The sequence below is a fragment of the Musca autumnalis genome, unplaced genomic scaffold (genome assembly GCF_047663935.1).
Source record: "Musca autumnalis isolate F117 unplaced genomic scaffold, ASM4766393v1 scaffold_1, whole genome shotgun sequence".
NCBI classification, from domain to species: Eukaryota; Metazoa; Arthropoda; class Insecta; order Diptera; family Muscidae; genus Musca; species Musca autumnalis.
Window position 1 is genome coordinate 157,804,455 of NW_027411644.1, and position 16,899 is coordinate 157,821,353.

Consider the following 16,899-nt stretch of genomic DNA (forward strand, 5'->3'; position numbering starts at 1 on the left):
CTTATATCTGGCTATCTTATTGCAAAATATGGTCCAAGTAGTTATTTTAGTTTTAGTGTAATAATCTTTTTAAGTTGGGAAGTCAAATTTCAATCGCCAACTTAAAACGCGTTTTTCTCGAAACTTGATTTTTCGAGATGTGTCACTCTTTGAGTAAATGAGCGATATGATCTCACAAACATATCCGAAAGGACAAAGGAGTCTTATCTCATTCTAGTGAACATTTTAAAGTTGAGACCAAACGGCGCGTCTTAAGACACCGCTTTTCAAGGTTGAAATACTCAGGAATTGTTACTGCTGATTCGTAACTTTAAAATAATCGTGTCACTTTACAATAATCGTTGCTACACTTTGGTACAAACCTGAAGACTTGAATTTCAGATTTAATGCTTGATCTTGCTTAGAAATTCAGCCGTGATCTACTAAAGTTCAATAACAAAATCGAATTAATGCTTTTTTAAATAAAAAAACAGGAAGTCCCTACACCTCAGTAAAACAAAAAATACGATGAAGCGTTTGAGCTAACAACGCTATACAAAATCATTAAAATTCTGACACAATTTCGAAGTTGAGTTTTGATATTTTTATCTTTTCAGTTTCGGATAAAGACATAGAAGGAGCATGTTTTTATAACCGAATATTCCTTAATGATGTCATGTTTTCAAAATAATCTCCCTAGTTACCCTCAATTTGAAAAATATAATTTGTTTTTGGCACTAAAGTGTACTCTATTTTCTAAAATAAAATTTTCAACAATGGAAAATTCCTAAAACTTTGGTATTGAGAAGTACAGATATTTCTATATGAGGAATATCGTAACAAACTAATTATTAAACAAAAACTAATTATTAAAAAGATATTGGGAAAATTAGAAACAAAAAAACTAATAACATTCATATGAATGTGGAAATTTCCTTTGTTGTTTTTTGTTATAACAAATGTATGAGATTAAGTTTTTTTCTAATTCGTTATACATAATATCCTGGTAATATTCTTCAACTCGTTTTTTTATTTTCTTTCTTAAAATATATGCATATTGGGGTTATCGAAACAGGATCTTAAGCCAATTTAATGAAACTCAAAACAAAAACCCTTTTAGATAATATTTAATTTTCTTTAAGGGGTGGGATGTTGAATGTTTGTTGTTGTTGAGTGTGTGTGAAAAGAAAAAAGTTTGTTTTTTGTTTTATTTTTTTTTTAATAAATTTATTTAATAATTATTATTGTATATCGTTTGGTATATCTTTGTCTAAATGTATAATCTTTTTCTTTACTTATTGGTTGTGTATGTTGTGTGGTGTGGATTTGTGTGTTAATGTGTAATTGTAAAAAAGTGCATACTTGGTTTTTTATTGTTTTGCATGCCCTTTTTTGTTATCTTTTTTTATAATTAATAATAATTGTTTTTAAATATTAATACATTACAAGGTTTAAATTATAATTGTTTTGTTGTTGTTTTGCTTTGTTTTATAAATATAAATAGATTTGTTTGTTTTTTTTTTTAATACACCATTATTAATTAATTATTTTTCTTTTTATACATTGCAACTTTTTCGTTTGTTTGTTCTATAAGTAACTTGGTTTATCATCTTTCACTAAGATTACACCTAAGCCTACGTGGGGGTTTGTTTTTGTTTTTTTTTTTCCTTTTTATATAATAGTTTACTTATATATAAATTAAATAAAATTATTACAATTTTTTATTATTTTTTGTATTGTGTGTTTGTTTTTGTGTTTTTTCTTCTTATTTTGTTTTAAGTATAATTATCATTAAATAACTTATACAAATTTGAGGTCACATGAGTTGGTTTTGTTTGAGTTTACTTTACTATTATTTACTTTTATTTGTTATTTTTTATTTTTAAATTAAAAAAACTTTAATATTTTTACAAATTTATTAATTGAATTTAAATTTAAAGGAAACACTATTTGAAATGAATGAAAATTTGAGAAAATTAAAAGGAATAATATTGTAGAGTATGCAAAAAATAAAAACAAAAATAAATTAAAACAATAAAGTTGTGTTACGAATCTGCAAGAATCCACTATTATTTTATTTATTTGTTTAAATTTCAGAAATAGTGGACTCATGCAGTTTCTTGAACAGAGCATAAATTTATTAAAAGGCAAATATTAATTTCCAAATCATATAAAAAAAATTGTTAGAATTGCCGAAATAAAGAATATACCCCTAATATGCTGTTTATATTAGAGCTTTTTGCAGGGTTAACCTTCTATATGAGGATTTGTTTGAAATATAAGTAATGGAATTGACATTTAAAACCCAGTCGGTTTGTTAAATCCGGTTATATATAAACGGGGTATAACGGATGAAATTCGAAACATTTCGTAGAATTTGTTAATATTGCATTTTTAATTCGTGAATTTCTAGTTTGAATTCAGTTGCCATTCAAATTACATATTTTATGTTTCCTTTTATTTTTCCATTTCAAGTTCTAAATCCCCAATTAGTATGACAAACAATTAAAATCAAAATAAAAAAATTCGAATCTCAAATGGGAAAATTTTAATTATCAAATGGAACAATTTTTATTTCCCCTTTCAAAATTTAATTCATTACTGTATATGACAAAAAAATCTAATTCAAAATATTTTTTCAAATTAAATGTTTTTGATAGTCACAAAGAAAAAAATCGAATCTCAAATAGAAAAAAATTTAATTATGAATGAAAAATTAATATTTGTAATGACAAAAAAGAAACAAATCAAAAGATATATTTTTTTAAATAAAATGTTTTGAATTGCAAAGAAAATAATTCGAATCTTAAATCGAACATTTTAATTATCAAATAGAAAAAACGTTAATTTTATTAATTTTCTCGTTTAATTTTTCCCATTTCAAATTATGGAATATTTGTAATGACAAAAATTAATCCAAATCAATATTTTTTCAAATTAATGTTTTGAATAATTACAAACAAAATTTTAATTATAAATGAAAAATAAATATTTGTAATGACAAAAAATCGAAATATTTTTTTCAATAATGTGTTTTGAATTACAAATAAAATAATTCGAATCTCAATTGGAAAAAATTTATTATCAAATGGAAAACTTTTATTTCTTTCCATTTAAAATTCAATTCCTTAATTAATAGTTAAAAAAATCAAAATATTTATTTAATTATTGTTGGCTTAAGGTCATGTTGACTCGATTAATTCAATTAATTAAAAAATATATTTGGATTTTAAAAATAAATGTTTTGAATAAACAAAAAAATTCGAATCCCAAATGCAAAATTTTAATTATCAAGAAAAACCAAAATTATTAAATTTTAAAAATGGAATATAAGAAATTATCAAATTTGAAATGTTCCGAATTTCATTAAATTTTTTAACTAACATAAAAGAAAGGGGTAATGACATTGAAAATAAGTAAAAAATTCGAATCTCAAATGGAAAAATTTTAACTACCAAACTTTTGTTTTTTTTTAAATAGCTGCTTCATTTGTTTTTTCAATAAAACAAAAATTTTCTACAATAACAGGAGTTTGGTAATAATTTGAACGAATTTGAATTCAAATCGTCTTAGAGAAACAGGTCATTAAAAAAAGGAACAAAATAAACATTTACTAACATTTTTTCTCTTGACGTTTGAAGTTATCAAATTAGAATTGAAATGTTTCGAATTTGTTTAATTACATATTGGCTGTGTCTGTCTTTCGTGTAAGGAATTTAATATTTGCCCTTTAATTTTTATTATTTTTTGGTTGGAATTAAACAAAGAGTATTGACCAAAACTTATGTTTAACAATTTAATTTTTAATTTTTGTTGTTGTTTTTTTTCTTCTTTTTTTTAAGATTTTTTTATAACAAAATAAATAAAATTTCTCATTTCAAAATCAAATGTTTTTTCGATTTTAATTTTGCCTATGGTTTGTTTTTCTTTTTTCACAAAATGATGCAGTATTTTTTTTAAATTATTTTTCCAATTTGTTTTTATTACATTTTTTATTGAGGACTATTTGGCGGTGTAATTTCATCACCTTCACCACCGGAACCGGGTTCACCCTTGGTCTTGTTTTCCTTTTTCCACTTCATGCGGCGATTTTGGAACCAAATTTTAATTTGTCTTTCTGTCAAACACAAGGCGTGGGCAATTTCAATACGTCTTCTGCGTGTCAAATAACGATTGAAATGGAACTCCTTCTCTAGTTCCAAGGTTTGATAGCGAGTATAGGTTTGGCGGCCACGTTTGCGTTCTGTTGGGGAGAAATTAAGCAAAAATACCAAAAATTAATTTTTATGTTAAAAAATATTAACAAAACAAATACCATTTATGCTACTTGAACATGCGTATAACCAAAAAAAAAATATTTGAAAAAAATACCAACAACCAAAAATAAAAAATCTCTTTTTGTAGATTCGATGTCTATGGCCTCTACCCGTATTTATACTTGTCAAATTCACAACATGTGTTGCTTTTAAGAATATGGGGCTTCTTCTTTTTCTGGTTTTGTTGGTTTCTCTTTTTATATTCTTGTAATCCAAAATGGTATTTTATGCTTATTATCAAAACCAGCAACCGCCAGAAAAAGAAAACCATGAAGAAGCACCACACCACACAAAATCATATGTGGATTATAACACATTCATCCGCAGCAGCCGAATCATCATTCTCAAATGCAGGGAGTGTGCATTTTTTGTTTCAACATCAAACAAGCCATGATGACGTTGACTTTATTCCCAGCTCCTATCATGCTGGCTGCCTGGCTGAATGCTGCTGATGAGGAGGGGCCTTCCCATTCAAATCAAAAACTTTAACTAATTATATGCATAGCCTTAAGACATTTATTAAAACTGTTACCATTTCAACCTCGAGATTTGTAATGGCTGTGATTTTATGCGGATGCTGTTGTTGTTGCTGCTGCCTTTTGGTCTAGTACATTCAAATCTACCTAGAAATATATGCACTTTGCACGTTTCTTAGACATTTGTAATCAATCAAGATTTTGTGGGCAAGTGTCACATGATGAATCTTATGAATCTTAATTTGAAAAAAAAAAACTTATCTATTTGATGTGATTTTAAATAGAATTATGTTGTGGTAAATTTGGCAAAAATATCAAAGATCAAAATTTTGTTATGGATGGGCAATATTTCTATTAATTATTGAACAAATGAAGATGAAGGGGTGGTACAGTGGGGGGAATGGTTAGCAAGGCAACATCACATTTTTCCAGAGAACGTTGGCTTATGACAATTGTTCCACAAACATCCTACAAGGGACGAGGGATACTTCTCTCATATTATTGATTGCACCCCGATTCATATTAGCCCAGTGATATGGGGTTTATTGCCAAGCCCGAAAGCGTGTCTTAAGGCGCCGCTTGTAGAGAAGTTTTACACGGAATACACAGAAAATGTCGCCAACGTCGAACTGAGGGGTATTTTGCCACCCTTGAAAATTTGATGTTGGCTGGCCTGGTAATCGAACCCGGATATTCAGCGTGGCACACATTTCCTAATTATCTTGAACCCTTTCAAACATTTTTACAAGATATCGTAAACATTTTTGAATTTTTTCTTTAGGTTCTTGAAAATATTTAGATGTAATGTCAATTCTAGCTGTTTGTTATTAAGTTTTCCTTCTCTATGATTTTTCCTTCATTTCTCTCCTTTCATTTTTTGTTTGCAATTTTTTCTTCTTGTATTTCCAACCATAATTAAAAAGTAATATTAATTTATACTGCAAAAACCCATAAAATGTAATTATTTTTAATGATTTCCTTTGAGTTTAAGTTTCTACACAAACATACAGCAACAATAATAAAACAGCCAACAAACGCACCCATTTACCTTTCATATCATCATCAACAACAGCAACAACAACAAAATGTTGATGGTTGTTACTCTCTAACATTGGCCCCAAATGCTTGGTGGCTTGGTTGTTGGTTGGTCTGGCTAACCAAATTAATATGGAGAATGCTTTTGATATTAAAGAAATGTGGAAGTGATGGTGGCCGGCCGGTCATTCAGGAGGGGGTAGGTACCAAAACTACTGAAATTGCCTTTATACCAAAATGGTGGCCTAATCGCTATTTAATTACAATATGCTTTCATATCAAAATGAAAAAAGAAAAAAAAAATAGGGAAACAACATCAAACAACAACCTGGCCATAAAGTAACTAACCAACCAGCAATGGAAAAGGAGTATAACGCAAAACTCTATTTAATTCTAAATAATCATTTTTTTTCTATTTTTTTATTTAACTATTTGGCGGTTCTTGTTTTATTTTCAAGCTTCATCTATAATACATTTGATGCGTGAACATTGGGTCACTTAAATGTTACTCTCTGTTATTATTACTTTTACCCGCTAGTGTATGTTTCATTTTAATGTCTTTAAAGCGATTTTTCATTTCAAAACAGTAAAAAAAAAAAAACAAAATGGTATGGAAAACAAAAAACACCGCTTCTAAAAATTTACTAACATTTTTTCTCTTGGCGTTTGATGTTTGATGAACAATATCAATTTAATCAAATTTATCACTTTGTCTTTAACCAAAAAGAAAAAAAAAAACAAGAAACAAACCCTGGCTGACTGCATGGCGGCATTAACTTTGCAAAGGGGGAACGAAATGGAATATTTTTTTAAAAATGATTAACGTGTTAAAGGCGCCTTGTGCCATAAGGAAATTTATTATATTTTTAGATTTGTTTTTTCTTCAAGCAAACGCTCGCACAACACCACACACTACACTCTCAAAGACCCAGGTCATCTCTCATTGTGTCTGGTGGCCAGTTACTCCTAAGCCAAAGTCATTAAAATGTAATTTTGCTTATGGTGGCTCTACCCCCCAAACGAAAACACAACAAACACACATCAAAATTGCCTGCCTTAAGTCCCAGTCTTATTCATTTCTTGAAAGGTCCAGCAGCAAAAAAGCGAAGAAACATCCCAAAAAACGGAGCAAAGCAAGGAAGATCAGGGGACAAAACACTAGGTGGTAAGGGCCAAAGTAATCCAAGGTGTAAAACTCATATTTATAATGGTTTTCGTTATGATTTCATAAGATTTTTGCGTAATTTATCAAGTGTATTTAAGACAGTCGTTCGTCATTTTATTTCATTTAGTTTTGAGTTGAAGGTAGCTTGAAAAAAAAAAACAGCTAAAGAAAAAAAACGGTGAAACTGAAATAAACCACGAGCATATCAAATTGACGTTTTGCTATTGATATAATAGCATCAAGGGAGAGAGAGAGCAAAACGACTTCAAAAGGCTCTACAGTGAAACTTAAGGGGATGATGAGCTAATCAAGGAAACTTGGATATGGGGTTCTACGGGTGCCACCGTGGATGTAAGGTAAGACAACATCCAGTTTTTCAGGGGGGTACGCAACTCGAAAGGTATCGGAATCAGAATGAGACTATGTTTACATTTAAGAAATCCACTCGATTTCATCTGTCAATTCCTTTGTGTATACGTCAAATGAAAACTCATCTGAAATTGATTGGATTTCATTTGACGTTTGAGCAATGGAATTGACAGTTGAAATCGAGTGGATTTCGTAAATGTAAACCAAGCATAAGTCCTAACATTAAACCTGCAAGTAAAACATCAAAAGAAAGTTTAGTGTTGCCACATCCATCTATCAATGATGATGAAGACGATCTGATAACTAGTACAAATAGTTCGCCGAAGATCAAGAACTAATTTCAGGCGATAGCATTGAGCGTGGTATAGTCATTGATAGGTCAGCGCAAAAATTAATCTGCTTAAGACCTATAACCACATGAGGAATATAGATCAGCTGATGATCCCCAGCTATACTTCCCTAAACGAGACATGAGACAAATTGATATGGGTCAACAAAGAGGTACTTCTCACATTTTTATCGCATACAGTAATATCTGACATATTGTGTGTAAGACTAAAGTCAATCAATAGTCAACGAATACAATAGTTTTTAGACTGGGCAAATCGACTATAGACCAGATCATTACTCTACCCCAATTTCTCAATGAAATCCGCAACAACACATTCCACATAGACGCCTCAAAGGAATATGATCGGAAGTGAAATAGTTAGAGAGCACAAAAGAGCATTGTGAATCTTTGTTCATTTAGTTCACAAAAATATAGTTGCAGCAACAATATATATTTTGTAGTTACAATGCCCTACTGCCCTAATAGCTTTGTTGTGATGATAATTCCTTACTGCATGTAATCGTCGAAGGTAGGGTCTCCTTTCCAATTCAACTATTGCTTTTCCAAGCTATGTCAATTATGTTGTCTGACAAAATATGGTTCCAGCAACAACATATATTTTTACATAAATGCAATGCCCTACTGAGCTCTTCAATTACTTAGGGTATTCGTCAACTGTAACACCGCCTTTGACAGTAAAATTGAACTATTGATTTCTTATTATGTTGTCTGAAACAAAATATATGATTGCAGCAATAATATATATTCTTAATATAGTTATAATGTTCTACTGAGCTCCAAAAAATTTATAGTCGGAACCATATCCACGTTTGGAATTTCTGGGAAATTGTTTCTATTATTCAGAAACTTCGACTGATGCACTTTGATAATTAACTAAAAATAACGACCTTGATCTAGTTCAGTCGCTTTTTACAATGAACCGTTAAATTTTCGAAAAATTTAATTCTATTATTTAATTCCTTTCGCCCGTTCTTTTCATTGAATCAATTCGTGTCTTTCGAGGGCGAATGAGTTGAGCGAAATAAACAAACGGAACGATATGCATGTTTGGCAGTTCAGGAGTAGAGCTGGAACACTATCGATATCGGCCCCATTCGATTTTTTCGATATTTCCGTTTCAAAATATCGTAAAATCGATACTATCGTAGATTTCCTACTCCTATTTATGATTCCGTTCTGGCCTTGGTAAACCTTTATTTCGATGAGGCCTCATCGTGCATATGCCCTCTTCAGCTTTTTATGGCTTTTCTTTAGTGATGTCAAAATGGCCGATAATATCGATATAAAAACTGTTCGTCGATATTGGCGTAAAAAATTTAGTATCGATAATATCGATATTTCCATCGATAGTTTGTCAGCTTTATTCAGGAGGAACTTCCACTGGTACCCTCTGCATATGAACTAAAAATAACAACGTTGACAACTGATCGAGTTCAGTCGCTCTTTAAAATGAATCGTTTAATTTTAAAGTCGTACCGATTTGCAATATACTAGTTCAAAGTAACTATTCAGTGATATGAACAATCGGAACTATATCCAATGCTTTCGTTCGTTTAGTTCCCTTCGTTGAACGAGACCACTTCAGTGAATCGTTCAATTGCAGAGTTGTGTTGTTCCAGGACGAGTCCAAGGGAACTATTTTGCCAAATGAACGACAAAACATTTTTTTTAATTTTCAGAAAGCATCTAAACAAACATCAGAGTCGCAAAAAGAAATATTTGAACATTCCTTGTCATCCATATCAATGAATTGATTTACTGTTGCCGCATTAGGTTACAGACGGAAATCTTTACAAAAACTGGCCAAGGAAAATGTTTGAAACATTAACAGAAATTACAGCAAACCTAAAACCTCTTTTTTGTTGGAAAGCAAACAAAGGTAAATATGAAAATAATAAAGGAAAATATAACCAAGGAAAGACCCCGAAAAACTTATAATTTGAATTACATTTCATACTAAGAGATGTCTACTCCTCCTCCCCCTCAACAATCAACCACAGTAGCTTAACCCAAAAAAAAAAAAAAAAATTGATGGAAAGATGAAATTTAAGTCTCTAGTATAATAAAGTAACAGGAAATGTTAATGTATACACGTGAAATTTTCGTTAAAATGCCACAAGTACACCAAAAATAAAAACAAATATTCTTTGTGTTCAAAGAAATCATTGTTGCTACCGCTCGCGCTTGATTACTAAATGGCGTGGCCAAACAAAGAATCCGAAAATAATTTCATGTTTCTTTTTATTTCAAAAACGGAATGTACCTTTGCCATTGATAATTAACCTTATTTTACGCCACAATACAAATAACCCCCTCCCAAAACCACACAAAAAAGGAAAACAAAAAATTAAAAATGTCTGATGAAAATCCCACGATTGACAATTTGTAAGCTTTTTGTTTCATTTTCTTTTTGGGCGCCATAATTACATTTTTTTGTATATGTATTTACTCAACCATTGTCAATGCCATATAAATATCATCATTCTTGGTTTATTTATTTTTTTCTTGTCAACTCAATATTATCATTTTCTATCTTTCCACCAAAATAAAGAGAAAAATAAAAGGAAACAAAAATCACCACCCGCATAATGACAATCATTAGTTTAATTATTAAAACAATAACTAACGGTATGCTTCGGCAATTATAGAAAATTTCGGGGTAAAGGAAGTAGGAGGGTTGGAATTTAATTGAACAAAATAACAATATTATAAAAAAGTCCCACCGGATTTGAAAAAAAGTCTTTTGGCCTGTTTTACTAAGACGATTCGAATTCAAATTCGTTCAAACTACTACCAAACTTTTGTTCTTTGAAAAATATTTGTTTCATATGTGTTTTCAATCAAACGAAATATTTTCTACAATAACTGGAGTTTGGTAGTAATTCGAACGAATTTGAATTCGAATCGTCTTAGTGAAATGCGCCATATATTCTAGTTTAGTCACTCTTTACAGAAAACCGTTCAAGAGTTGTGCCGATGTGGATTAAACTAGTGCAAAATAACTATTTAGTGAAATGAACCACCGGAATGATATCAATGTAGTTAATTTCGCCGTTTCAGTGCGAACGATTTTAAGGGAACTATTCAGCTGAACAAACAAACGGTATCCATCTGGCCTTTTAAGTTCAATTTGAAGAGCGTTCATTTTAAGTCATCTCATTGGAATGAACTAGGTCATTCTTTTAGTTTATTATTCAAATTGTTCACCGTTTTAGTATAACCCTTCAGGAATCAATTGGAACTTAGGTCCCACCATGTTTACATTTTTTCACTAGTTGCGAAAGTTATCCAACAAGAATCAGAATATATAGTCTTGGTATTTTAAGTTCAATTTGAACAGCGCTCATTTTAATTCAGATCATTGTAATAAACTAAGTGGTACTTTTAATTCATTATTTTAACCATTCATTGTTTCAGTATGGCTCAGCCATTCGGGAAACAATAGGTCCTTAGTTCGATCCGTGAACTAAGGTTCATCAGTCCATTTAGTTCATTCGTTTTAGTGAAAACTCTTTCACTCAATGTGCTAATTTTTTATAACATCTCCCAGATATAAAATATTTTAGCACAACAACAAAAGAAAAAACTTTTATTACATGAAACACAGACATTATTAATGTGTATAAATTTATTTTATTAACAAACAAAAAAGCAACAGCAACAACATTTTGCAAAAGAATACAAAAATTCGTGTGTGGCATTTGTAATGTCATCAACAATACTCACATACACAAACACATCTCAAATGGACATGTTGTCGGCAAACAAAAGATGCAACATTCAATTTCAAAAGAAAAAAAAACCTGCCAAATCATTTTGTCTTGAGGTTTTTTGATCGAAATGAAGAGAAAAAACGAACCGAGAATAAGGGGAATCAGCCAAGATCATTTGGTAACAATGTCAGATACCTACTCCAAGGAAATAAGAAGCGATGAAACTGATGATGATGATGACGACTACGACGGCGAAGTGCATACAACACTTGCCAAAGCGATTAAAAACTAATAAAGATTTTTTTAATTGTGATTGCAAAATAATAAGCAAATCGCTTCAATGTGAAAGCTGGGCTTTGTGTAAAGCCAACAAAAAATCGCATATTTCATTATTTAAATAAATGAAATGTAAAATAAAACTATGTTCAACCACACACAGAAAAAAAAGGAAAACAAATCACTTAAACCTTAAGGGACCCAACAGGGCTGGGAGAGGGAGAGAGAAATTTTAGACCACCCAACAAACACACATTTTTTAGCCGTTGCCCTTTTACGCTTTATACTCTAAGGATATAACAACCGAGTGCATGTGAATATGTTTGCCTAATATTTTTTTTTCATATCTCTTTCTGTTTTTTTTTCTGACTTTTTAGGTTAGCCATTGGTTTTTGTTAGATTCCCATATTCCCCAAAGTCAACTTCCTCCCTCAAAGTGGAAAAACAAAAAAACTTTCATTTTAGTTTTTTGACACATTTCAGCTGTTATGTTAACTTTGTGAGATACTACTCTGAGTTTTTTGAAGGTTTGTTGTTTCTGTCGTTTTTGTTTTTGGTCATTTCACATCAAAACCTAACACCAAACCAAGGCTATTTTATCTATGGAAACATGAAGGGGCAATATTGGGTACGCCTTAGAAATAAAAAAATATTTTGAGGGAAAATTCATAAAAAATATGGTATTCATTCGCTGGGAAGTCGTCGTAGTATGTCTTCCAATTCAGATCAAGTTCGATGACGCGGGTACAATCCTTTGGGGTGCTTTCTCTCACTTAAGATCAAAATTTTTTGATTGACCTTTTTTCGAGGTAATTGTTCAATAGCTCTACCAATAAATACTGGAACCGCTAACTATATTTCTTCCGAATTCAGATCAAGTTCGAAGATGGTCAACATGACTAAGAATAATAAAATTCGGTTGTTGAGGTAATTAGCAACGAGCGTTCCAATACTTAATATTTCCCCTGAACAATATTTACGAGGGTTGACTATTCCCGTCTACCATCTCATATTTTTTAGAAGCTTTGGAATTACTTTGCTCTGCCACGCTGATACACTGGGAGAAGGGATGGATATGAACAAAAATTGTAACAAATGCAAAAATGGTTTGATGCCTCTTGACAGTGTCTGACCATAGCATATTCGAGAGAAGCAAAAACAAAAAAAAAACTAATTTTCACAAGGACCATTGGAAAGAAAAACAAAAAACAAACACCAAAGTGGGTTGTGATATCCATCAAGTAAAAAACGAAATGGTGGGCAAAGGACGACATCCAATAGTGATGTGGTTGGTGGTGGTGTTGGTACATTCATTTCCCCCAATTTTTTTCCACTGCCAGAATTGTTAATTTCATACAAAGTCATTTCCAGGGATTTGGTGTTAAGCTTAAAAAAGATATTTTTTAATTTTCATAAATTTTGTTAATAAACAACAAGAATTTTTTTCAGTTTTTAATTAAGATTTTCTGCATGGGATTTGATGTGATTTTTTCATTTCATTTGGTTTTTTCAGGAAGAATGGGAGATGACAAATATTTGGCCATTTGATGTGGAAAATAATACCTTAGTCATTTGAATTTTTGTTTTAATTTTCATTTTCTTTTAAAGGTCAAAGTAAGGGGAGATTAGAGGTTTCTTTTTCAAAACAACCTGTTCTTTGTCGCTTTGTCTTGAACAAATTACTAATTTTCCTGTCCAGAATTCTTCTTATCAAATCAGGATTTAATGAAAAAACAAAAAATCAAATGGTTACCCAAATTATCTAAAGGTTTTCTTCGACACCAACATATGTATGTACGTAAGAATGTAAGTAGATCTGTGGGAGAGAACTTTCCCAAATGAATTTTTGTCTTGCCCTTTGATTTCTTTGTTAATTTGAATGTTGTTGTTTTTCTTCTTAGTTTTATGTCAAGAAGCTGAAGCAAAAACACTGAGAAATATTTTAGTTCATTTAAACCAACACATACAGATATAAAAATACATGTTTACCTACATATGTATGTATGTGTATATATACCAACTACAATACCATTTTGGAATTTTTCAGCTTGTCTTGGAACCCATGTCAAAACATTTGACAGCTGACTAAAACATGCCATGTGAAGCCATGTCCCATTGCGAAGCGTCGTCGTCCAGTGAAGCGCAGCACCAAACAAATAATAGAACAGCAAAGCAACCAAAAACAACAACACCAACTAAAGGACCATCGGAGTAGCGAGTAGCAATTCTAAACTAAACTCAACTCAGTTCAAAACTATGGCTGACTGTCTATGTATAAGGCAGGCAGCCATACAGTTGCCCCTGTCCTCTTTTAACCAACCAGAATAATGGAATAGTTTGAAGCTGCAGAAAAAGAAAAGAGGTTTGGTTTTATTCTTATGCTATCGGTGAATTAATACTTTTAATTTTTTGACGTTTTTCGCGAATAAATGAAGAATTGTTTGAGCTGTTTAGAATAAGAGAAATTTTGTTTTAATTTCATATATTTCATATACAGCCGAACTTGTATAACGGACGAAAAATGACCACGTTATAGAAGATTCGTTATAAAGAGACTACTTTTAAAGATAACGTATGTTTGCAGGTTTTAAAACTGTTCGTTACAGAGAATTATTCTTTATAGAGATGATCGTTATAAAGAAGTTCAAACAAGTTCAAACATAATCGTTCCCGGCAACTGCTTTTAGTCACACCTTATAGAACTATATATTAGTTCCCACAAACATCTCCGAAGTGGCATTAATAGCCTCCTGTCATATCAATGAATGCAGCCCGATAATATTTTTAGCTTATTGCTATTGAATTTGTTAACCAAAAACATAGGAAATATATTTTACGGCGGAAATTTGGGATCGACGAAATATGTGATGTTCTAGTCTGGAATTGAACGAAAGACCTTCTGTGTTCAAGTCGGGCATGCTTACCACGGCACCAAAGTTTTTAATTGTCGAAGTACTTAGTCAAGTCACTCAAACCCGAAAACTCAAAAAAGTTCGAAGACAAGTTTTGGGAAAAATTACAATATTTTCTTGGATATTTTTATCTGGGGATTGAGTTTCTTAGTTACCACACTCAATTCGAACATACTCGGTGAGAGCATTCAGTCGTCTATAAATTCATTAGTCTATGCCATGACCGAAAAATTTAACGTTGTGGTCAGGGAATGAACCACAGATCTTACGTGGGCAAGACGTCCATGACTACCACTGCACCACAGTGGTTTTCTTAGCACTTAAGACGCAATATTTTATATCGATTGGTTTATGTTGCTCCCATTGCATAGTCACAGGAACCCAAACCCAAAGTTCGTTCCAGTAACCGAATTTGGTAATGAACAAATCTATCAGTTGGAATGAAGAAACAAAAACTAAGAGACTAAAATGATCAGCTATAGTAGTAATCAATTCGTCGTTTATTGAATTCTATCCAGAGATCTCAAATTAACTGTATTTACTTAATTCCTGCGCCTTTTCCAATGAATCGTTCAATTGAACGACTTTCTCTTAAAGGCATTATATTTCTGTTCAGTATACTATAAAAGGTCAGTTCCGAGCAGCATCATAGGACTGGAGAAATCACTAAAATACTCCTTCGTTCAATGAATTTAATCCTGAGAACAAAAGTTAACTGTATTTATTGGCCTAGTTCATGGGCTCTTTCAAATAAATCGTTCGATTGAACAACTTTCTCCGAGAAACATCAGCGGAGCATCACCAAAATGTTCCTTCGTTCGTTGAATTTAATTCTGAGAACAACAATTAAGCGTATTTATTGGACTAGTTCACGGGCTCTTGCAAATGAATAGTTCAGTTGAACGACAATCTCAGTTTTTTTCGTCATTAAAACATTATTACTGAAGAGGAACAGCTGATTGAAGAAGTCCAAAAAATTATAGTCGAATTTTTATACAAGTCTAAAATGTTCAGCTAGATTGAATTCAGTCCAGAGACCAAAAGTAAACTATATTTGTTCATGGGCTCTTTCAAATGAATCGTCGAAATGAATGACTTTTTGCCAGAGGCATTGATTTGCTATACGGTATTTTTTCATCTATAAATCATCATTCCTGAGGACCATCGGCTGACTTAAGAAATATATACTAGAATTTTTATACGGTAGAAAAATGATTGGTAATACTTGGCTCATTGAATTCCGTCCAGAGAACAAAAATGAACTGTATTTATTGAACTAGTTTATGGGTACTTTCTAGGGAATCGTTCAATTGAACAACTTTCTAACAAAGGCTTTGGATTAAATTGATAATCCTTCGATCACTAAATTCAATCCATAGAACTAAAATAAACACTGTTTATTGGCCTAGTTCAAATGAATCGAACGACTTTCTCGCAACGGTCTATTTAGTATTAGTTCGTCTTTAAAGCGTCAGTACTGAGGAGCTTCAGCTGATTGAAGAAATCAAAACAGTGAAACAATATAGTAAAATTTTTTTTACGACGCTAAAATTGGTAATCCTTCGTTCATTGAATTCAATCTAGAGAACTAAAATGAGCTGTAATTATTGGACTAGTTCATGGGCTCTTTTAAATGAAACGCTCAATTGAACGACTTTCTTACAAAGGCATTCGATGTCTATTCAGCATTCTTTCGACTATAAAATTTCGTTTCGAAGATGCATCAGCTTATTGAAGAAATCAAAAAAAGAACATAGTAAAATGTTTATACTACAATTTACTCCTCAGCTAGATTGATAACTTTCGGTTTATTGAATTCAATCCAGAGAACAAAAATGAACTGAGTTTATGACCTAGTTTCAAATGAATAGAGAGTAACTTTTTAAGGGTCTAATATTTCAGAATTTGGAAACTAGAGTGAGAAGCTCTCCTTGCTCTCACCGAAGTCAATTTCCAATAAGTTCATTCATTTTAAAAAATGGCCAATCCTCAAAGTCACCCACGCTCTAAAATACAAAATTCTTCGCTACTTGTTGTCCCCCTTATTGCTAACGGCTGAATACACAACTACTTGAAATTCATGATGGAACTTAAAAACAAAATTTTCCAAAAACAAAAAAAGAAATCTTTCCAAAAAGTTTCCAGTGCAAAAAAAGAAAATGTAGCATCTCCACGCAAGTTGAAAATTATCTTTTGATCCGCATGCTTAAGTTGCTCAATAAAAAATTCCAAAAAAACAGTGAAGGAAGTTTCAGCGGAAACGGAAACTACCAAAGCAACGAAAAAAACCTTGGCTTAACAAGAGA

The 16,899-nt window shown here is 31.5% G+C and overlaps 1 protein-coding gene across 5 annotated transcripts in view; it reads right to left on the reverse strand.

The window, feature by feature from the left end:
• Nucleotides 1-3,896: 3,896 nt before the first annotated feature.
• The window catches only part of Antp (homeotic protein antennapedia), a 338,269-nt gene continuing 325,266 nt past the window's right edge, over nucleotides 3,897-16,899 (reverse strand). For all 5 annotated transcript variants that reach the window (XM_073958722.1, XM_073958719.1, XM_073958723.1 and 2 more), the window contains one exon: nucleotides 3,897-4,222. In XM_073958722.1, coding sequence (XP_073814823.1) covers nucleotides 3,972-4,222 — 251 coding nt within the window. In that variant the 3' untranslated portion in view covers nucleotides 3,897-3,971. The remainder of the gene's footprint in view (nucleotides 4,223-16,899) is intronic.